The sequence below is a fragment of the Lithobates pipiens genome, unplaced genomic scaffold, assembly GCF_037356315.1.
Source record: "Lithobates pipiens isolate NorthernLeopardFrog02 unplaced genomic scaffold, aLitPip1_a1.2 Scaffold_1, whole genome shotgun sequence".
NCBI classification, from domain to species: domain Eukaryota; kingdom Metazoa; phylum Chordata; class Amphibia; order Anura; family Ranidae; genus Lithobates; species Lithobates pipiens.
Genome location: NW_027507685.1, coordinates 217293857 through 217318477, shown reverse-complemented (window position 1 = coordinate 217318477; position 24621 = coordinate 217293857). Strand labels below are relative to the sequence as shown.

Below are 24621 nucleotides of genomic sequence, written 5' to 3'. Positions count from 1 at the left end.
GAGGCTGTTTGTTGTTTGATCAGTGCCCAGGAGAAGTGGAAGCCGGTGCTGAAACAGAAACGCAGATTTTTATAGGCTGCCGGCAAGGGTTAATAGCCTTCCTGTTATTTGTGTATACCTGTCCTGTATTTTGCATGAATGTTCTACACAGCTGTGTCTGTGTCGGTGTGCCTGAACAACCTGAATGGGAGTAACGTGGCTAAAATTGGAACGGTTTGTTTGCAACTGTCAGAAAAGGAAGGAGAGATGCCGACTAAAATACATTTTGGCTTATTCGGTAAAACAAAAAGCGCCAGTGACCTACAGAGTGCAACACCACATAGCAACCAATCAGATTTCAGCTTATATCACGAAAGGGTGAAGCATGCTTCCTGGGACCTACTATCTTGGGCAGCACTGTAGCTAAGTGGTTACCACTACCGCTTGGCAGCACCGAGGTCCATAGGCGTGCGCACAGGATGTGCCAGGTGTGCCTGGGCACACCCTAACCACCCAGATTCCCCCCGCAACTGAGGCTACAGAGAAAGGGACTGGGGGAATCTCTGTCCTCAGTCCCTTTCTGTGCTATTTCACCAATGCCCCTCAACGGGGGTTCCTAACGCATTATAAAAATAAAATAAATATTCTGGAAAAAAAATTATTTAAAAAAAGGAATAAAATAATAAGAACAAAAAATGACTGACACCAATCTCATCCCTACTGATGCCATCCATTGCTCTACTACTAATAATCTACAACTCACAGTACTCTAACATGCTGGTCATAGGTGTGCACAGCCCATTGCATTAGAGTGTGCACCCCAAAGCTTAAACACACAAGCCTTTCTCTGCAGCCTCAACTGCACAGGACAGTGAATGAATGGGAAGTGCTCTGTACTGAGCCGCTTCCTATTTATTTGCAAACTGAAGAGTAGTAAACCGAGTTTGCTATGCTTCAGTTATGAATGCACATAGTGAGTGAGTGTGTTCATTTTTGAAAAGCACCTCGCGTAGTGAAACCCCCCCCCCCCCCCCCCGTGCATGCCTATGATACTGCTCACTGGAATGAAAGCTCATTACATTTGTGGCCATAGGGAAGAATGCCACTTAAAGTGGGGTGCCCCCTAAAAAAAACAAATACTGCAGCTGCTGACTTTTAATAATTGGACACTTACCTGTCCCAGGGTCCAGCGATGCGGGGGAACGAAGCCCCCCTCGTTCTCCGCTCGCGGAGCCATCATTCTCACTGTGGGCACCCGGCTGTGGCTTCACAGCCAGGCACCCACTGCGCATGCGCGAGCAGCTCAGGGCGCCGTGATACGCCGCACAGTCATCTGGGACACGTTTCAGATCCCAGATGACTGTACGGCGCAAGGGGAAGTGATGTCACCAGCCCGGGCAATGAAGAAGGCAGACTACGAGGGACCCCCTAGCAACAGGCATTTAGAGGTGAGTAAAAAAAAAAATTTCCAATTATTTTTATTTTTTAAGAATTTTTAACTATTTCTTATTTTTTGGTGGCAACGCCACTTTAAAGATGACTAAAATGATCATTGGTGTCCATGTTTACTCATCCGAGAGGAAAAAAATGCTCATTTGATCAAGGGAACCCCAAGCAACCTCTGGAAGGAATCCATGAGTTCTAACTTCAAAGAAATCCTGGTTCAGAAAGGATGATCTTTTTTTTTTTATTGGTGCCCTTTTTTTGTTTCCTCCCTCTGAGCACTATGCTCTTTTCTTCTGTTGCCTTCCTTTGCAAAACATTTGCATGATGCTCAACTCAAAGCAATGTTCTTGGTGTCATCAGAACAGGAAACTAAGGGTAATCTTCCAAATGTTCTTCTTTTCTCTCCCTATTGCAGTCCTAATACTTGAGAAGATCGAGAACAACGATTTATTTAATAAAACCTTGAAGATCACAGACTTTGGTCTAGCCAGGGAATGGCAGAAGACCACGAAGATGAGTGCTGCAGGTACCTACGCTTGGATGGCCCCAGAAGTGATTCGTCTCTCTCTCTTTTCCAAGAGTAGCGATGTGTGGAGGTAATGGGGCTTAATATTGTTATCAATATACTCTGAACTTTATTAAACTTTACTTTAAGTTCTCAGTTGTTGACTGCATGCATTGTTTTTGCCATTTCGCATGTGCTTCTCCATATTTAAAGCTTTAGAGACAGCAGTAAACAGGTAGTGTATTGTACGAGGTGCAAAAATCCCATAGCGATCAATCCAAAGTCATTTTTCATCAATTGGTCTTCCGCAAACTGACAGGTTATCAAGTGTTATGGGTTAATCCAATAAACCCATCGTTCTTGCTCTTGGCAGTGCCTTACTGAATAGCCATCTCTTTTACTCCAACAATATTCAAAGGAGAAGTACAGCCAAAGCTGGTTTGGCTGTACTTCTACAGTTCGTTCTGCACTCCTGCGACCTGTTTTCAGCAGACAGCGGGCTGAAGTCTGCTGTCGGCTGACATCAGAGTCGGTCCAGGCTCCGGCAAGATCATGACAATGAAGTTGGGATGCACCCACATTCCTGTACTGGCGCCTGGCTCAGCCTCTAAGCAAGCAGCCGAGAGCTTGAGCAGGCCACTTCGGCCCCCTTCACAGCCCAACGCTCCAGTGAGCATGGGGTGGGGGCGGTGCAAAGCAGAGAGCTGCTGGCTGACAGTCACCAGCTCTCTGCTCTGGGAGCTCTAAGAAACAAGTGATCGGTGGCATTAGATCGGTTCTCAAACTTAGAGGCGCCAAGAGACAGATGCAGCATTGGTAAGTATGAATCTGCAAAATTAATAAACCCTCATACTTCTCTTTTAATGCCCAACTCCAACATAAACGATTTAAACAATTTTGGGCAGAGAGTGTTAGCAGTTGAACCATTGTCAGGTCTCTGCTATGGTCTGTGACATCATCGGGTTGATTTTCCTTCACCTCCTGGGACAACACTTTTTTCCCATTAAAAAAAAGGGAAGGGTACCAACAATTGCTGTCCCAGTGACTACTGCTCTTTCCATTTCTTGCACAGCTATCAAAGACTATTTCTAAATATTCCCATCACACATGTTCCGGGGCAAGGCATATAGAAAGATGGGGCTGTAGCAACTGCAAGCAGGTTGACTAGTATCAGCTAGCACATCATGAATCCTTAATCAATAGTTTTTGTTTAAAGTGATCATATTATAATAAGTGTCTTTTAAGGCCATGCAAGACCCTGAGCTTTGAAATATTACTCCTTCGCTTATTGTGATGTGATTGCTTTAAAGGATAATTGAACTTTGGAAGCTGTGCCCCCCAAAACAAAGCAGGCACAGAACAAATGATTAGTCACCAGTATTGCCTTTGGTCTCCCAACATCTAACCTTTCCCCATTAATGACCTGCCATGCCTTCTGTACTGTGTCTCTGTGTGGAAACAGTCACCTTGACAGAAGCAGGGCAATGACTTACCGTATGTTAGAGTGTCCAGCAAGAACAGTGAAGCAGCACAGTAGTGACATCCCCAAATCTCCTGATACTAATAGTCAGAGACAGCAGTGCCTTAGGTCTCACACTGCTGATATACAGATCATAAGCCCGCAAGCCCCGCAGTGCCTAGGCACACTCACATACCAATAAGTTTACTGCTGTTTTAGGCACTGTTAACGTGGTTATAAAACCTAAATGTTTTTTACCTTAATGCGTTACATAATTACATAGGTTGAAAAAAGGCACAAGTCCATCTTGTTCAACCATAAAAAAACTAAAACTAAATAAAAAATATCATACAATCCCATATACTAAATCCTATAACCACAGTTGATCCAGAGGAAGGCGAACCCCCCCCCCCCCCCCCCCAGAAAAGCAGGATCCTATATGCTACAGCAGGGGAAAAAATTCCTTCCTGGTCCCAGAAGGCAATCTGATTTTCCCTGGATCAACTTTACCTATAAATGTTAGTACCCAGTTATATTATGTACATTTAGGAAATAATCCAGTCCTTTCTTGAAGCAATCTGCTGAGCTGGCCAGAACCACCTCTGGAGGGAATCTATTCCACATTTTCACAGCTCTTACTGTGAAGAAACCTTTCTGTATTTGGAGAGGAAATCTTTTTTCCTCTAGACGTAAAGAGTGCCCCCTTGTCCTCTGTGTTGACCGTAACGTGAATAACTCAATACCAAGTTCACTATATGGATTCCTTTTATATTTATACATGATGATCATATCCCCCCTAAATCTCCTCTTCTCAAGAGTGAATAAATTCAAATTCATTCTTTGTATTAAGGAAAAAAATGTTTAGGCATTAGTATCCCGCCTTACCCCCCCACCCCCCCATACTTACCCAAGCCCTCATTCGATCCAGCACTGTGAACATCTGCAGCTCTTCTGTCCCCTCACTTCTTAGTCTCAGTGGCTTTGCTGCGGCAGTGGGAGCCATTGGCTACTGCTTCTGTCACTCAAAACCAGTGACAATGGCTTAGGGGGCGGGGCCGAGTCCCACTGTCTGTGTCAATTTCTTTGGAGTCACTTGGCAGGGGGGAGGAACCAGGAGCGCTGGTGGGGGACCCGAGCAGAGGAAGTTCAGGGCCACTCCGAACAGTTCTACTGCACACAACAGGTAAGTGTAAATCTGTTTGTTAATTTAAAAAAAAAAAAGCCTTTACAAACACTTTAACATTTCTGGATGTTCCCTAAAACATGAAAAAGTCTTCACTTTGAGTTCTGTTTCATTTTAAGACCCCTTTCACACTGAAGGCACTTTGCAGGCGTTTTTAGCATTAGAAATAGCGCCTATAGAACGCCTCTCATGCCGCACTCAGGCTTTCACACTGGGGGGGTGCGCTTGCGGAACTTAAAAAAAAAAATGAATGGGCAGCACTGCCAAAGCTCCACAACATGGGCACTTTAACCCTTTGTTCAGCCACTAGTGGGGGTTAAGAGCGCCACGCTAGTGGCCAAAAAGTGCCGCTTTAAACTAGCGGCACTTTACCGCTAACATGCACAGCCCCAGTGTGAAAGTAGTCTTAATAAATGCTTGGACTTTTTATTATGAATCCATAGTGTACCGGCAACATACATTCTTGTCTTGCGTTATCACAGACTGCCACAAAGATGGGAAATTACATGAAATCTTCCCAAAAGGGCCACAGTCATCAGTATAAACTTGGCAGAAGTATTTACTCTTCCGAAGTCAATCCTAAACCAAAAAAAATAAAAAATATTTTGGCTGGAACTGTGTTTCATCAATATTCCTACAGTAGAAGACCAGGCACACATGTTGCCTACTATCCCAGACAATGAGTAAATGATCATGAGAATGCTGCCTCTATGGTAGGACATTTTTGTAAATGAGTTGCCAGTTATGCCGCGTACATGAGCCTAATTTCTGTCTGAAATTCCGCTCAAGCTTGGCTTGCATACACACGGTCACACAAAGTTCTCTGATCTTTCGACCGTCAAGAACGCGATGACGTACAACACTACGACAGGCCGAGAAAATGATGTTCCATACTTGAGCATGCGTCAAATTGTTTCTGAGTATGCGTAGGAATTTTGCTCATCAGAATTGGTACAGACAATCGGAATTTCCGATCAGAACTTTTTCCGACCGAAAAAATTTAAGAACCTGCTCTCAATCTTTTGTTGGTGGGAATTCCACCAGCAAAAGTCCAATGGAACATACACACGGTTGGAATTTCCGACCAAAAGCTCACATCAGACTTTTACTAGCGGAATTTCCGATCATGTGTACGGGGCATTAGTCTCTGGCCCTAATCAACTTGACTGAATGTACCAAGGAGATACTTCTGCAAGATTCATTCATCTGTGGAAGGGAGCAGGATAGCTCAGAACCCCCATTGTGTCATATAAAGTACATACCTTGTATGTAGCATACCTTGCCTACAGTTTACCAACATATACAGTAAATCTAAATTAATTATCACTGATCTTTAATTTTTCTGGGCATGGTAGTGTGTAGTGTATATTTATGGATCAGCAAGGTAGGTAGATATAACAGCATTCCCCTTATCTACAAGTCACCAGTCATACATGCCAGACCACTAACTCCACCTTATTCCCTAAACCAGAGCCATCAGCCATTGTAAACCAAATACAAGTCCAGCAGAGACTACAAGGATATTTTTTTTTTCCAGTATGCCCTTGTGACCTGGTTTCACTTTGGTACCTTGGCCCTGGAGTTAAGTTAGCAGTGGGTGGGCAAGGCTTACTCATGAGGTCGAGAAAGCTGAGTATGGAGTAACCAAGTACACCCAGGGTCCGATTGGCACACATAATAGGCTTTTCTGTATAGTTCAGGTAAATACACCTGCAGTTGGCCAGGAGTTCCCTATTTTAAAATTAAAAAATTGCTATAAACTTTGTTTCAGGGTACACTGAGCATTGGGTTGAAATCAGCTGAACTCACAATATTTCAAGCCCGCTTTTCAGTGCGAGTACAAAGACATCTGTCTATTGAAATCACTCCTGAGGTCACCAAAAGTAGTGCAGGAACTTCTTTTAGAAATCGGTGTGGCGCCGCAAACTCGGCGTCGCACCGGTTGGGACAGTGCCGTTGCCGGCATTAGGCTGCGATTTGACATATCAAATCAGGCCAATGTGAACAGTGCCTTTTAAGGTTATGGAAAGAAGTATCCAGCACTCCCTTCTTAATGCTGAGTAGTTTATTGATTATCGGGTATACAAAGCACTCAAAGTTTCTGTCCTTCACTTGGATGTTTTTCAAGCTTGCAAATGAAACCTTATATTTTCTATATGACCCTAAAGTCGATAATTGAATTTGCCTTGGAAAATGGCATTGCTTTTTTGAAACACAATATATTTTATTTTCACAGTTCCAATCCAAAAATAGGTTTATTCTCCTTTTTTAGAGTAGTAAGTGTAGTAATTTTGTTCATTATTATTTCTTGGTTTATTTACTGTGGCTAAAAGTTTATTGACCATTGGCACCTACACTATATATCCTAAAGATATCTGGACATACTTATAAATTATTGAGTTCAAGTGTTTCTACTGAAGGGTACTGATCATGCTACAGCATACAAAGAAATAGATTTTAGATAATTGTGCTCTTCTAACCTTACCTTACCTCTTCTAACACAATGGGGAAGGCTGATTTCTGTTGCAGTATCACAAATGCTCTTTTGGCTAAATGAGCACAAATCCCAACAGACACACAATCTTGTGGAAAGTCCTCTCAGAAGAGTGGAGAATATTATAGCTGAAAGAGGGGCTGTGGATTTGAATAATTTTGGAATGGGATGTCCACCAAACTCAGTTGTTATGGTCCGGTGTCTACAAAAGTTAAACCATATGGGATAGCAGGGATGCAGGACAGATTATGGAGCCAACTATTCATGTTGTACATTAGTCCTCATAATTGCAAGCAATGTAAAATATAGCTTCTCTGGAGACTGTGAAATGTGCTGTCTGTCGTGTGACAGGTCAGAATACTTAGTATTTCTTTTTGGATTTCAGTTTTGGCGTTCTCCTCTGGGAACTGCTGACCGGGGAAGTTCCATATCGGGAAATTGATGCTCTGGCTGTTGCCTATGGGGTTGCAATGAACAAACTGACACTTCCAATTCCATCAACTTGTCCGGACCCATTTGTTCAGATACTGGAAGGTAATCATATTTTATCCCCTTTTGATTATATCACAAGAATTTACAAGAGAACTGTAGGCAAATATAAACCACTTCCATTTACTCCAGTCATGTGTTCCTTGAAACATTCTGTTTATTTATTTTGTTCAGGACTTTTTTTTTTTTTTATATATATTTAGTCAGATAAAATTGAAATAAAGCATGGTAATATTTAGCACTCCTTTTTCATTTTCACAAACAGGTTTCACATTTTTTAGTTCCTCTATGCCAACTGTTGTAAAGAGCTCAATAGCTCAAGCTGAAATTAGTTTATAGGTTAATTAGTCAGAGCTGTGTCTTATCCTATGTTTCTGTTCACTTGCTAAGATGGCTCAGTGTAAGGTTTTGGTTTCATCAGCCTGAGCCCCAAAGGAGGCTGTTTCTGCGCTAACCCATATTGCTCTAAGACTCCTTTGTCATGAGCTAAATATATATTTGGAACTGAATTTCAGTTTACTAGCCAAATCAATGAAACGGGGCCAACAAAGGTGGGACAGAGGAGGGTTTATCTGATTTGGCCAAAATAGCATCATTAAAATATACATGCATCTCAAAAAATTAGAATATCATCAAAAAGTTAATTTTATTTCGGTATTTCAATTCAAAAAGTCAAACTCGTATATGTTTTATAGATTCGTTACACACAGATTGACCTATTTCAAGCATTTCTTTCTTTTAATTTTGTTTTATGGCTTACAGCTAGTGAAAACCCAAAATTCAGTATCTCAGAGAGTTAGAAAAGATCAATAAAAAAAGGATTTTAATACAGAAATGTTGGGTTACTGAAAACTATGTCCATGTACAGTATGGTATGCACGCAGTAGAGGCTCCTTTTGCATGAATTACTGCATCAGTGTGGCTTGGCATTGAGGTGATCAGCCTGTGGCACTGCTGAGATGTTATGTAAAGCCCAGGTTCCTTTAATACCGGCCTTCAGCTTGTCTGTATTGTTGGGTCTGGTGTCTCATCTTCCTCTTGACAATACCCCAGTGTGGACAGGTACCAAGTCGTGCTGGAAAATGAAATCAGCATATCCATAAAGCTGAGCAGCAGAGGGAAGCATGAAGTGCTCTAGAATGTCCTGCTAGAGGGCTATGCTGACTTTGGACTTAATAAAACACAGCGACATGGCTCCCCAACTCATCATTGACTGACTGTTAGAAACTTCACACTGGACCTCATGGTTCCAGAGTCTGGAGGAAGAGTGAAGAGGCACAGAATCCAAGTTGCATGAGGTCCAGTGACTTCATAATGGCTCTGCATAATCAAGATGAGAAATATTGGCAAATATGGATACCATAGTTTGTCTTTAAAGATCAAACTTCTTTAATGTCTTTGTAGAGGTACACTGTGGACCCTTGGCTTGTATCTTAATTGTAGAACTAGTCTTGGATTCAGAAATAGGACGGGGGGTAACTAAGCCTCTCCCCCTTCCTAGCCGCCTTCACCCTTTTTTTTCCCTCCTCTACTCCCTCCCTAGATTATGTCAATGCTCATAAAAACCAACTCCTCCCTATTTCTTTTTCTGTCACTTTTTCTATATTTCAACATTTTTCTTCATCCTTTTTCCTTTTACCTTTGCCCCTAATGTGTTATACGACTTCTAAAGAATAAACAAACTAATGGAAATGACAGTTGTAAACTCTCTACAGTAAATCCATAGTCTGCATTATACCCACACAAGCATTGTACTTTACGTGTCTGTTATTTAATGTCATTGCCATTTTTCTGGACTGTCTTTTTCTCTTAAAGCGGGATTCCACCCTAAAGTGGAACCTCCGCTGATCGGATCCCTCCCCCCCTCCGGTGTCACAATTGACACCTTTCAGGGGGGAGGGGGGGTGGAGATACCTGTCAAAGACAGGTATTTTCACCCACTTCCGGGCATAGACTCCCGTGGGAGTCTACGCCATTTCCTGCCCTGCCACGCTGTCTGTTGGGACACACACGGGTCCCAGTGACAGCGCGGAGATGTCCTATTGCGCGGCGGGGCTCGCGCATGCGCAGTAGGGAACCGGGAAGTGAAGCCGATTCGCTTCACTTCCTGATTCCCTCACCTAGAATGGTGGCGACAGCAGCCGAGAGCCGAGCGATCGATCGGCCTCGGCTGCCGGCATTGCTGGAACCCGGGACAGGTGAGTGTCCATTTATTAAAAGTCAGCAGCTGTAGTATTTATAGCTGCTGGCTTTTAATATTTTTTTTTTTTTTGGTGGAATCCCTCTTTAAATACAGAATTTGTAAATCTATATTTAAAAAAACAATTTTTTTTTAATAATAATATCATTATGATATATGTATACGTATTCCCCCTAGGCAATGTAAATAATGAAATCAGCTCTATTAGACTATGATGGAGTGTTTTCACATGGGGGTGGTCACCCACATCAGGGTTGGACCGCTGACATACAGTATACTGTATGACTGCTTTGGTAAGTGCCAGCTTACACCTCTCACACCATGTGATAAAATCAGACAGTTATCACAATGGATGATGGGGACAAGGTTGTGTCTGATCTCCACAATGTGGAAGTGAATATGTATTATTGGGTCCTCCAGTTGGCGCTGGGTGGATGCAGCCTGAAATAGAATCTACATTCTAACAACTTATGCTGCTCACTATTTGCTAGCACTGCTACTATAAAATGGCACACTTGGCGAACAATGCCTCCCCCCCCCTGCAATAGTTAAATGCTCTTTTAGTCTAAAAGTGCAAGACAAGAAGTACGGCAGGCTCCCTCCATCCCTTGCAACGTCACCTCTAAGCCGCTCTCAGCAAGTGTTGAATACTTGCCTCCTTCACATACAATGTAAGGTAATAGCTCTACACTACACCAGAGCTTCGGGCAGAACTAAACGGCGCTAGAGCCTGCTGAACCTAGGGATAGGATAAGAGATGCAGTTTTATCTATGCAAGCTTAGACTAAATGCACATTTAACCTGAACGGTGCTGGAGGCCCCACTGCAAGTTCAACTTTAGATTCTTCTTAGTAGCACATAGTTTTACTTTAAGGTAAAAAACAAACTGAAGAAACCCACAGCAGTTAATTGGAAATCGCCTCTTAATTTTTATTTGGTAAAAAATTTATTTTCTTGCTGTGGGTGATTTTAGGTTCATCAAATTAGGATGTACAATTTTACAACAGAACAATTGGCTTTTGAACATTGATGACACTGCCCAATTCTGCCACATCTTATCAGCCAATGATAGCAGTTCTGCAGTCAAAGAAAGGAATCTACATTGGATGGTAGAAGAGAAGAGGTAGGGGACTCGCTTATGGCTGCTATCCAAGTGTCCTACCTTTGCTCTGTTCTTGTACGTCAGCTTCTTCAGTATTCAACACTGCTAGAAGTGTCCGATGCCTGTACCTCAGCTATACAGTGTGATAGGGGTTGGAGGAAGGGACCACAGGATGCAATGGGGGAAACGGGCATCTGACATGCTCGGAAGTGTATTTTATGCTGCAGATTGAAGGAGTAAAGAACGCCCTATTGCACTGCCTGATTCAGGGCCTTTTTGCGTATCAGCAGAAGCTTGCAACTTACCTGTTCATAGCCGCCAAAGGCTAAAGCATGGAAGACCCCTTCTGTATCGTTTGCAGCGGTGAAGAGCAACCTGACCACCATGGATTTCTGAAAGTGTGTTCTCCCTGGTAGTCGTATGCCCTCCCCATCCTGCATCAGACCAGTCTGGGTATCCTATAATGGAATGTAACACCACCCGGGCCTGCAGGTCCCCCTTTCCCTATCCTTTTCTTTAATTCCCAGCTTTCCTCTTTGGGAACTACTCCCATCCCCCCCTTGCCCCCCCCCCCGTTGTCTAGTTCGACCCTTATCCCCCGCCCCTCTTTCTTTCTCCTTTTCTTCGGTTGACCAGCTTGCCCCTCTTGTCTCCCCATGATATGCCCCTATGCATTTGGGCTTAGATTCCATCCGTGAGGTCGGTTAATTGACATTTTGCTCTTCTAAAAATATTAAGTTGCACAAGATATTACTCGTGCCTATATGTTGTCTTGTTTCCTGTTCATTGTTGTATAACCCCATACATGGGTAATCGGCTGTCTTGTTGCTTTCCTTTTGCAACAAAAACAATTATTGTACTAGGATGAAAGAACAGTAGCACAGCCAGCAGGACCGGTAAGTATTCAATGGGTGCACCTTTAAAAAAAAAAAAAATTTTTAGAGACGGAGTCACTTTAAAGAGACTATGGGGTTGATTTACTAAAACTGGAGAGTGAAAAATCTGGTGCAGTTGTGCATGGTAGCCAATCAGCTTCTAACTTCAGCTCGTCCAATTAAGCTTTGACAATAAAACCTGGAAGCTGATTGGTTACAATTCAGAGCTGCACCAGAGTTTGCACTCTCTAGTTTTAGTAAATCAACCCAATAGTCTGGTCGCTAAAGTTTTAAAACCATTAGATTACTGCACTATAAGTGTATATTCCTCTATCTGGCAGCCTTTTTGGCATTTGGCTCTTATGGGAGTGTTGTATGCCCACCAGCAGGAGTGTAGGGGGGGTCAAAGGACTGAATTGTAGAGGGTACACAGAATTCCAGCACTCTCAGATACTTTGAATGCCAAAGACACCGGTGGAGGCTACACAGGTGGATCCAAAGGGAAGTAGGGCACACAAACTACCTCTTCTTTTAGAGATAACTTCCCTTTTTATTCCTTAATAAACCTGACGGTTTGTTCAGGGTAGCTTGTTTTTCATTTATGCTGTATATGGTATGCGTTTGTTATAGAATTCCATCAGCAGTTTGATTCAGTTACTGTAGTTTTCAATATTCTGTATCTGCCATTATTCAGATCTTTGTTATAACATTAAACAATTTTAAGGTCTGTGATTGTGGTTACAGCCTGTTGGAACCCTGATCCTCACAGCCGCCCCTCCTTCTCCACCATTTTGGATCTACTGATCACCATAGAGCAATCGGCCATGTTTCAGATGCCCTTGGAATCTTTCCATTCCCTGCAGGAAGACTGGAGACTGGAGATTCATCAGATGTTCGATGAACTCAGAACCAAAGAGAAGGTGATTGGAGATGTGTATATACTGAGCATTTAGTAGACATATTTTGTTTGAATACTGTATATAGTTTAGTTATTTGGGTGTGTGATCACATGGACAACCTGAGGCATACATGATTTTGTGCTTGCGTCATTTGTTTTTCAAAAGGTGATAGGTTATTTCCAGCAAACACAGATTTTGAGTTATTACTGTTATTTAGGTATCGTGACGCTTAAGGCACATCCTTATTGTGACACTCAATATGCACAAGCCTCACCTCTTGCATTGATAATGTAGTTATTATAGCAATCTCTAAAACTAAAATGCATTGCTGATTGTTGCATACTGTTCTTGATCATTACCTCTACTGTTTTAACTGTACAGCTCATTAAAAAAGAGGAGAGATTGTTTGGTTAGGGTATAGTCCCTTCCATCATTTGAGGCATTATTCCTTTCACTGATACAAGGCACCATTCCTCCCACCGTCACCAATCATGGGGCACTATTCCTCCCGCTGCCACCAACGATGGGGCACCATTCCTCCCGCTGGCACCATTGATTGGGCAACATTTCTCCCACTGGCACCAATGATGGAGCACCATTCCTCCAGCTGACACCAATGATGGAGCCCCATTCCTCCCACTGGCACCAATGATGGAGCCCCATTCCTCCCACTGGCACCAATGATGGAGCCCGATTTCTCCCACTGGCACCAATGATGGAGCCCAAATCCTCCCACTGGCACCAATGATGGGGCACATTCCTCCCACTGGCACCAATGATGGGGCACCATTCCTCCCACTGGCACCAATGATGGGGCACCATTCCTCCCACTGGCACCACTGATGGGGCACCATTCCTCCCACTGGCACCACTGATGGGGCACCATTCCTCCCACTGGCACCACTGATGGGGCACCATTCCTCCCACTGGCACCACTGATGGGGCACCATTCCTCCCACTGATATCAATAATATAGCACCATTCCTTCCATTGACAACAACAGTGGGTACAATTCCTCCCGCCAACACAAACGATGGGGCGCGATTCCTCCCATTGATCTAATAAATCGGGCACTATTTCTTCCACTAATACTAAGGATGGGCACTATGTATCCAACTAACCACCAAGCCTGGGACAGTTTCTACTCCCGCTTGCCACACTCCAGCCCTCCTAAAGTCTGAAGGACCATAAATTGGCCTTTTGTTTAGAAAGTTTGGAGACCCCTGATCAATAATGTTTTTTGACTTTTCTCAACATCCATTACATTCACTTCCCCCTATATTCTGCAGGGGATGATATAAAACTGATTAAACCTTCAAACTTTGGCACGGTAGTGTTACCTTAATAGCATTACCAGGTCACAGAATACTGTTTTGTTGCATGGATTTGCTGATAAATGTTGCTAACCTTGCATCCTATTAGGAGCTGCGTAGCCGGGAGGAGGAGCTGGTGCGTGCAGCTGAGGAGCAGAGGAACCTGGAGGAAATGCTTCGCAGGAGGGAACAAGAGCTGGCAGAGAGAGAGTTTGACATTGTTGAGCGGGAGCTGAATATCATCATGTACCAAATGTACCAGGAGAAACCCAAGGTCAAAAAACGGAAGGGCAATTTCAAGAAGAATCGCCTGAAGCACAAAGATGGCAATCGAATCAGCTTACCCTCAGGTAGAATGAAAAGTGATGGTGTGACCATTCTTAAGGCCCATACACACGATTGGACTTTTTGACAACAAACATGCAAATTAGCTGTTTTAAGGCAACATCCGACCGTGTGTACACTCCATCGGACAACCCTATTCGGTTTTCATCTGACTTTTGTTGGGTGTGCGAATGGACAAACGTTCCGGCAACAAAAGTCAGATGGAGCAAAGTCTGATCGTGTGTACAGAAAACCATAGGACTTTTGTACAAAGTACAAACACGCATGCTCAGAACCAATGCAAAAGATGACCAAAGGTGGCGATAAAGAGCAGAAAAATCACATGATTTGGTGAAAGTTGGCTGAAAAAGTCCTGCCGTGTGTATGCAATACAAGTTCACGGTCGACGCCCTTTGCACAAAAATCCATGGGAACGTTTGTACAAAGTCCAATCCTGTGTATGAGGCTTTATTGCTCTGGAGTTGAAGATGTATGTGATTGGTTGGTTTAGGCAACAAGAGCAGTCCTTCTTTCAGATAGGCATTTAGTCAGTTTACCCATTAAATCCAAAACCTTTTCTCTTCATGTTGGATAGGGTTGGGAATTCTGTGTCCCCAATGGTCTGATAGATTTGTGATAGCACTGGACCAATGTAAGTAGGGATCCATTGAAACATGTAATAATTGAATACTGAAAAAAGTGCATTTTCCTAACCCAAATATAATTTGTGGTCAAGGTAGGTACCCCGTCTCTGGGCTTAGGCTGTTGCCTCTCTGGTCATGATACTAAACAGAAGGACAGGTTCTAGGTATGTGGTTAGGCGCACCTACTACCAACTTCCATCTTGCTGGAAATTCATTTAAAAGCTATATTTGTTAAGAACATCACTACAGCCAATGAATTTTTGGTGAAAGGATTCCTCCTCCTTCAGGGCTTGAGACAGCCTGAATTGTGGCTGGATGCTAGTGTATCCTGTCAGCAATGTAACCAGCTGGTTGAAAATTTACCCTTGCTGTTTGTCTTGGGGCCACTGTCATTGGAACAGGAAGTGTTGGTAAATCAAAAATTCTAGTTGCCACCAAACAGGATAAGAGGGGAATTCCGCTAACTTTAGAGAGATTCCATCTCATATCTTGCTGTGTCCCTTGGGCAGGAAGTGAAGGAAACGGCAAGAAAAAAAATTGAAGGAGTTTTTTGATTACTCCTTATTCTATGGAAAACAAAAAAAACTTGTGGATTGGGATATGAAGCTCCGGAAAGTTTTACCCCCTTCATGACCAGGGCATTTTTTGCTATTCTGCACTGCCCTACGTTAACTGGCAGTTATGCCCTCATGCAGTGCTGTATACAAATGAAATTTATATAATTTTTCTGACACAAATAGAGCTTTCTTTTTGTTGTATTTGATCACCTCTGGGGTTTTTAAAACAAAAAAAGACCAACAGTTTTGAAAAAAAAATATATTTTTTACTTTCTGCTATAAAACATATCAGAATATCAAATTTCTTTATAAATTTAGTCCAAAATGTATTCTGCTGCATGTCTTTGGTAAAAAAAAAAAAAAATCAGAATAAGTTTATATTGATTGATTTGTGTGAATGTTTTAGCATCTACAAATTAGGGTATAAATCCTTCTTTTTTTTTTTTACTAGTAATAGCAGTGATTTAGAATGCACTGATACCAGTTTTTTTAAAGGAGAAATACAGCTGAAGATTGTTTGGCTGTACTTCTCCTGTGGATCACAGGAGTGCAGTTTGTTCTGCACTCCTGTGACCCGTTTTCAGCACGCAGCGGGCTGAAGCACGCTGTCTGCTGATTTCACAGAGCCAGTCCAGCTTGGCCAGGATTGCGACCATATGGTTGGGATCTGCCCACATGCCTGGACTGGCACCCAGCTCAGCCTCTCATCGAGCCACTGAGAGCATGAGCCATCTGCTCCCGCCCCCTCCGCAGCCCAGTGCTCCATTAGGTGGGGGGGCAGAGCAGAGAGCTGGGGACTGTCGCACTGTCAGGAAGCTGTGAGAACCGATCGATCGGTGGTGTTTGATCACTCGGTTCTATATGTTAGAGCCGGAGGGAGATAGATGCATCATCTACCAGTGCTTGGGTAAGTATGATTTAAAAAAAAAAAAAAAACAACTCTCATACTTCTCTTTTAAGAAGTACCGATACTTTTTTGTCAAGTACTTGCCGATTCCAATTACTGATGATTATTTTGGATGAATTTATTTTTTACACAAAACACCCAGCTCACCTGCCTCTGCCCTTTCCTGCAGGTATGGTGCCATACAAAATGAATGGCTCAATTCGCACTGCAAATAATCTCATGTGATTTGAACAGGAATGCAGTGCAATTTCTGTCTAAATCGTATGTGGTTTCCTGCACCGCAATAGTGTGAAGAGGGACTCAAGTTATTGGTTGTAGTATCGGAGCATTTGCACGGTACAAGTACTTGCAAATGCTTAGTATTGGCACCGATACCAGTGACCAGGGACTTATAGTGGGACTGTGATAGTGTGACAGGCAATCTGACACTGGGTGGGAACTGACTAACTGCCACTGACATCACCAGTGACACTAACATAGTGATTAGTAATAATACTATACACTGTCACTGTACTAATGACACTGGCTGGGAAGGGGTTAACATCTTAACTGTGTGCCTAACAATGTGTAATGGGTGCTGCTTTTACTAATCAATGTGGTTGTTTTTTTCTCGCTGCTTTGCCTGGAGAAGAAGACATATCGCTGCTCCATGTGCCGAGCCCTGTGTTGTTAGTAGACACAGGGCTCTGTACTTTGATTTGCTAAGCTGATCAGCAGGTCCCAGTCATAAATCATTGGCCAGGACCTGCTGGACAACTTGTGCTGTACCGAATGACTGCACAGATCTGGCAGCGCGTGCCCCCTATACCCAGAGATGCCAGATCATGTACATGTGTATGTGATCCAGAGCAGAGTGACCGCTGTGCCACAGTATTTTTACAATGCGGCGGTCCGCAAGTCGTTAAGGGATTTATTACGCAGATAATTTTGGAATAATTTTGGATTAAATACTCTTATATTTGATTAAGTTGTATTAATCCTCCACCATCAACTGTTAATTTTTGGTTTTGCTGGAGTCTGTCTGCCTCTGACTGCAGACTTGCTTCAGAAGCTTCAATATGAAGTCCCAGTGGCCTGAAATACTCCAGGGAAAGATCTCCTTCCCTTCCAGCTGCTGCCCAACACAGTTTAAAATCTGGTTTCAGCAACTATACACTCTGATGCTTTGGGATCTACTGTGAATATTATTAATAATGGGAATAATCAATTTATATAAACTTGATGTTGGGCTAGTATGTGCTTTGAAGCATTTATCTGAACACCCTTCTCATACATGTGCCCGGAAGTATTCAGTGTAATTAGGAGCACCAAATGCTTCCATTTGCTATCTGTGTGCATGACCCTTAAAGTGATTGTAAATGCAATAAAAAAAAAAAAGAAGAAAAAAAACATGTTTATACTTGGAATTGCACTTGGAAACTTGGAAGTGGCTGTGATTCTCCTTTTCTGGTATCTCCTGCTGGCACTCTTGACTTCTCCCCTTTTCAGCGTGCCCCATAGCAAGCTGCTTTCTATGGGGCCACACCTGTAGACTCGCTCCCGAGTGGCACTACCTGTGTCCATAGACACAGACATCACGGCTCGGCCCCGCCCCCTCTTCACAGGATTTGCTGACAGCAGTGGGAGCCAATGGCTCAGCAGATTCTGAGAGAGTAGGGAGGGGGCCGCTACAGGTGGGCACATCACTGGATCAAGCAAGGTAAGTATAAGGCAAGGGGGGTTGAAGGGGATACTGCTACCTAACATTTTTTACGTTAACTATTTCCAGACTGCCTTCCACACATTTACTGCAGCAAGGCAGCCTGACTGCGCAAAACTACATGCGCACGCCATTTGGGGGAGCCAATCAGTGGGTGCGGCAGACGCGATGTCCGCCAGCCACCCGCAATCATCTCCCAGGGAGGCAGATCGGCAATATGCCTATTTAAACCAGGCAGATCGCCATTCTGACAGGGGAGAACATAGAGTTCTAAGCAGTCAGGGCAACCCCAACACAGTTAGCAAGCACCGGACTCATTTAACCCTTTGATCACCCCTGGCATTAACCCCTTCCCTGCCACTGTCATTAGTACAGTTACAGTGTGTTTTTAGCACTTATTACTGTATTAATGTCACCGGTCCCCAAAAAAGTGTCAAAAATGTCAGGTGTCCGATTTATCCGCTGCAGTGTCGCAATCCCGCTAAAAATCGCTGATCGCGGCTATTGATAGTAAAAAAAACCACAAAAAATATAAATTTCATAAATCCCGCTAAAAATCGCTATGTATAAAAAATTTTTTAAAAAAAATACATTTCATAAAAGTATTCCATCATTTGTAGACGCTAACTTTTGCACAAACCAATCAATATGCACTTTTCTGGATTTTTTTTTAACCCAAAAAATGTAGCAGAATACATATTGGCCTAAATTAATGAAGAAATTCTATTTAAAAAAAATAAAAAATTATTGGATGTGTTTTATAGCAAAAACAAAAAAAAATATATATATATATATATATATATATATATATATATATATATATATCTCGTGAGAGAGCTATAGATATATTTATAGCGCAAAATAAAAACCGCAGAGGTGATCAAATACCACCAAAAGAAAGCTCTATTTGTGGGGGGGAAAAAAGGGATAGCAACTTTTTTGGGTACAGTGTCGCATGACCGCGCAATTGTCAGGTAAAGTAACGCAGTGCCGTATTGCAAAAAAAAATGGCCTGGTCATGAAGGAGGTAAAACCTTCCCAAGGCTGAAGTAGTTAATGCAGGGAATGCATTAAGGTAAAAAAAAAAAAAGTTTAGACTCTATAACCATTTTAAAGCCAATCATGCAATCTGATTGCACTATCTTTGTACTGTCTGCTTTATTGTCAAGTCCTACTTAAACAGTCCATTTCATTTTTATTCAGTCGGGCAGACCCTTGTACTGTAAATGTGGGCAGACCCAATGGAGGTGGTTCAGTGATCTTGCAATATGTATGATGAGCCTAATGCCGGCCATACACGATGTGAATTCCGAACGAAAATCCGAGCGAAAATAAAATCGACCGATTTTCGTATCGTTAGTGTGGTATGCGCGACATGCGATTTTCGTACGACAGGGCAAATTGACAAATCCAACATGTTGGTTTTTTTTTCAAAAATCGTCCAAAAATCGTATCGTTAATGGCAGAGTTGGACGATTTGACATAAGAAAATGAACTGCGCACCATCTCTGGAAAGTATAAAACAACGAACGAATGGTCGAACGCAACACGGAATAAAAAAAACCCGTTAAAACATAGTGTTTTAACGTACGATTTTCGTACTTAATTGATGGCACATTCGCATGTTGTTGTGAGTGCCGCTTTCGTTTATCGCTCGACGGGTCGTTTGGAATTCGCATCGTGTATGGCCGGCATAAGTAGTATTTATTTTAATACCAACTAGACAAAATCTACCCATGCAGTGTGACCCCCCCTGAATTTTAAGGGTTCAATACTCATTTATTTTAGGGTGTGGGATAAGGTGCATTGCTGACCTTCATGCCTGGCTCTAGCAGGTTCCTTTCATCCATGCAACCAGTCCAATGCGGCGTCCTCTCTATAGCGCTTCAGGCCCCAGTTGCAAGCTCAACTCCTCATGTACAGCACAGTATACATTTTCCATCACACGTAGCTTTTTACTTTTAGGCCAAAAAGTTGAGTTTTGTTTTCATCTGACCTGAGCGCTTTCTTTCAACAATGTCTTTCTTCATCCACTCTTCCATAAAGGGCAGATTTGTGGGGTGCCGACTAATAGTTGTCCTGTGGACAGATTCTCCCACCTGAGCTGTGGATCTCTGCAGCTCCTCCAGAGTTACCATGGGCCTCTTGTAGGGTCGCCATCTTTTTTCAAATCAAACCCGAGCCCTTTAGTGGGGCACAGCATATTTTTTAATAGTATGAACTATAGATATATTTTGCTGTTAAATTACATTTCTAATCATATGGCGTTAATTTCAAGAGTCCCCCTTTACATCAGAGTCCACAGAGTTCCCCTTTTACATCTGAACTGGCAGAGTTCCCTTTCACTGTACTGGGGGTTCTACAGACTCTGATGTAAGGGAGAACTCTGGGGCCTCTAAGGGATGCTCTGGGAACCCTGATTTAAGGGGGAACACTACGCATTCTGATGTACGGAGTGGAATCTGATGTAAGGGGAGAACACTGTGGCCTCTTGTGTAAAGGGGAAACTCTGATGTAAGGGGTGCTCTGATAACTCTGATTTACCTTTAGTTTACTCACTTAGAGAGAGGCAGGAGAGAGAAGAGGAGGGAGACTGCAGTCACAGACAGGGATGGATGGTGAGCTCACTCACCCCTTGGGAGTCAGCACCTCTCATTTAGATGAGGCTGCTAGACTTCCAATTTTCTAACCACCACTATACTTTTTCTGAGACACAGTGTCGGGGATTGGACTGTGGGCAGACACAGAGGGGTGGGGGGGGGGGGGAGAGAAAAAGGTGCAGCTCGAGCCCTCTCTCCTCTCCTGTCAGTGTGGGGGTCAGGGGTTGGGGAAATTTTTAGTATTGTTAGTGCTGGCTTTTGGCAGTGTAAAAAAGAGTGTAACACACACTCTCAGCTTAGCCAACTGCAGTCAGAAAACCTGCTGGGAAGCCATAGTCCAGTCTGAATAATGTGTCCGGGTTTCAGGTGTGAAACCCGGATGCATGCTTCCAAACCCAAACTGTCTGGGTGAATCCTGGACAGGTGGCAACCCTAGCCTCTTGGCTGCTTCTCTGATTAATGTTCTCCTTGCCTGGCCTGTCAGTTTAGGTGGACGGCCATGTCTTAGTAGGTTTGCAGTTGTGCCATACTCTTTCCATTTTCAGATGATGGATTGAACAGTGCTCTGTAAGATGTTCAAAGCTTGGGATATTGTTTTCATAACCTAAACTTCTCCACAACTTTATCCCTGACCTGTCTGGTGTGTTCCTTGACCTTCATGATGTTGTTTGTTCACTAAGGTTCTCTAACAAACCCGAGGGCTTCACAGAACAGCTGTATTTATACTGAGGTTAAATTACACACAGGTGGACTCTATTTACTAATTAGATGACTTCTGAGGGCAATTGGTTCCACTAGATTTTAGTTCGGGGTATCAGAGTAAAGGGAGCTGAATACAAATGTACGCCACACATTTCACATATTATTTGTAAAAAAAAAATGAAAACCATTTATTATTTTCCTTCCACTTCACAATTTATGTGCCACTTTGTGTTGATCTATCACATAAAATCCCAATAAAATACATTTACGTTTTTGGTTGTAACATCACAAAATGTGGAAAATGTCAAGGGGTATGAATACTTTTTCAAGGCACCGTACCAATTTATTTTATGAATTAGAAGATTGGGGTGCGCACATGCTCGCCACCGGCGGCTCGCTTGCGCTGTGATTACACAAAGCAGACGCCTATCAGTGGGCGCAGGGTACTCGATGTCCTCTGGCACCCACCAATCATCAGTCAGAGAGAACTGCGATCTGCCTATTCCAATAAGGTAGATCACCGTTCTGATAGGAGGAAAGGGATGAAATTTGTGTCCCTGCAAAGCAGGGAATAAATTCCATCTCTTCCCCTAATAAAAGTACCTCACACAGTATACAAAAAAACACTGGTTAGGCACACAGTTAACCCTTTAACCTCCCCTGATGTTAACCCCTTCCCAGCCAGTGTCATGTGTACAGTGACAGTGCATATTTTTTAGCATTGATCATTGTATTAGTGTCACTGGTTCCCAAAAAGTGTCAGAATGTCTGCTGCAATATCGCAGCCCTGCTATAAGTCGCTGATTGCCGCCATTACTAGTAAAAATAAAAAAACAAAAAAAAATCCCATAAGTTTGTAGACACTATAAATTTTACACAAATCAATCAATATACGCTTATTGGGATTTTTTATTATCAAAAACATGAAGCAGAATACATATTGGCCTAAATTTATGAAGAAATTAGTTTTTTGTTTTTTATTATTTTATTGGATGCGTTTTGTAGCAAATGTAGTTTTTTATTTATTTATTTTTTTACAAAATTGTTGGTCTGTTTTTTGTTTATAGCGCAAAAAAAAAAAGAAAAAAGCAGTGGTGCTCAAATACCACCAAAAAAAAGCTCTATTTGTGGGAGAAAAATAAATGACACCAATTTTATGCGGGTACAGTGTTGCATGACCGCGCAATTGTTGGTTAAGGTAAAGCAGTGCCCTATCGCAAAAAAATGGCCTGGTGATGAAGGGGGAGGGTAAATCTTCTGGAGGTGGAAGTATATGTAAACGATCTAAGAGAAGATATCTTATGTCACACATTTGAGTTGCTGCTGTTCTATTTTAATTTTAATCAATTTCTCACTTGGAAGCGTGGTTTCTTTCCCATATGTAAGCGATCACCTTGTAAAAAAACCCGTTCAGTTTAAAATAGAAATGAAATGAAAGACATTTTTGTATAGATATAGAAAGAAAAAAAAAAAAAGAAAAAAAAAAAAATAGATAGATAGATAGATAGATAGATAGATAGATAGATAGATAGATAGATAGATAGATAGATAGATAGATAGATAGATAGATAGATAGATAGATAGATAGATAGATAGATAGATAGATAGAGAGAGAAATTTGATTGATTTTCTCCCTTTTTTTTGCATAGGTGATCAAATTCCCTCTGTTTTCAGCTGCATAAAAGCTCTTTGAGGAGAAACAGCAGTACACTGATCTTCCCAGTGAATGGGGGCGGCGAGGGGGTCAGGACAAGTCTGATCATTGGAGGGCTGGCTGAGTTCCTAGTACAGCTAGGACTGACCATGTTGTGCTCTCAAACCTAATGTGGTCAGTTTTTAATGGAAAAGCAGAGGGACAGGCAGGAACACCAGGGATTTCACACAAAGAAAGCAACACGCAACATATTTTTATCTACAGAAATTCAGATTTGATGGAAGTCATATGAGTTTCTGCACTGAGCACTCTTTTATCTGCTCAGTGATATGTTCTAGTGCAAACCACCAACCCCCCGTCTGTACACTTGGCTCATTGATTGAGCATTATTTGTGGTTCTATCAGTCACATTGCTTTACATTTATTGTGCATTTTTTAGCAGCTGTCATTTTTCTTATGTGCTGAAGGTCATTCAGTCTACATTATATAATCTGGAGGAATAAAAGATATGGAAACATCATTCAATGTGATCCCTGATATAGGTTGATGGCACAGGTGTATAGCAGGGTCTCCTTTTAAAGAGGACCACCCCCTCCAAAAAAATGGCTATAATATCCAATACAATGTATATTAACATCTACACGTACCTAGAGCCATGCTGCTTTTCTTTGCTATTGTGCGCTTTTCAGGCTGCCTCTGTGTCCCTTCAACAATGGAGTTGAGTAATTCTGTATGGCACATTCATGAGATGAAGAGTATGATGTCCTGTGCTTTATATCACGCATGTGAAGTACGAGAATACTGCAAGATCTCACACCTTTGGTGTAGGATCTCCCTGTCGGTACCAGTGAGATTGCCCTGTGGGGCTGGGAAACTGTCACCATTACTGTCGGCAAAGCAAGGAAGTGAACACAAGACATTAAAGTGGTTGTAAACCCTTACGTATACCCATTGAAGTGACTTACATAAATCCTCATACATAAGTTGTATTTGTTTATCTGCTGTCTTCTTTCCTATACATCCATTCAAAGTCCAGAATTTATGAAGCTTGTCTGAGTGTTCAGAAAAAAGGGGATGGAGAGCTGAATTTACACTGCAGATTTCAGTGAGGAGAGCTCTGACCGCTGATTGGAGGGAAGAGACACACCCCCTTCATACAGCACACAGGAGGGTTCTTTACTGTAAGAGCGGCAAGGATGTGGAATTCTCTTCCACAGGCGGTGGTCTCAGCGGAGAGCAACGATAGTTTCAAGAAAATATTAGATAAGCACCTGAACGACCGCAACATACAGGGATATACAATATAATACTGACATATAATCACACATGGGTTGGACTTCATGGAATTTTTTTTCGACCTCACCTACTATGTAACTATGTAACAGAGCTGAGGCTGTCAATTAGCTGAGGCTCCCTCCCCTGTCACCTTTTTTCTCTTGGTGTCATAAACACTTGTCAGAAGTGACTCATGCTGATAGCAGAGCAACAGGGTAGCAGACAGGAATGACACTTAGTTCACTTAATTGACACAAGTACACACTATAGAGGGATACGCTTTGTTCAAATTTCATGTCTGAGGTTTGCAACCAC

General features: G+C 42.5%; 1 protein-coding gene across 3 annotated transcripts in view; it reads left to right on the top strand.

Annotated features, from left to right (window-relative positions):
• The window catches only part of MAP3K10 (mitogen-activated protein kinase kinase kinase 10), a 107886-nt gene that overhangs the window by 46363 nt on the left and 36902 nt on the right, over positions 1 to 24621 (top strand). For all 3 annotated transcript variants that reach the window (XM_077482664.1, XM_077482653.1, XM_077482672.1), the window contains 4 exons: positions 1841 to 2021; positions 7452 to 7600; positions 12477 to 12652; positions 14054 to 14294. In XM_077482664.1, coding sequence (XP_077338790.1) covers positions 1841 to 2021; positions 7452 to 7600; positions 12477 to 12652; positions 14054 to 14294 — 747 coding nt within the window. The remainder of the gene's footprint in view (positions 1 to 1840; positions 2022 to 7451; positions 7601 to 12476; positions 12653 to 14053; positions 14295 to 24621) is intronic.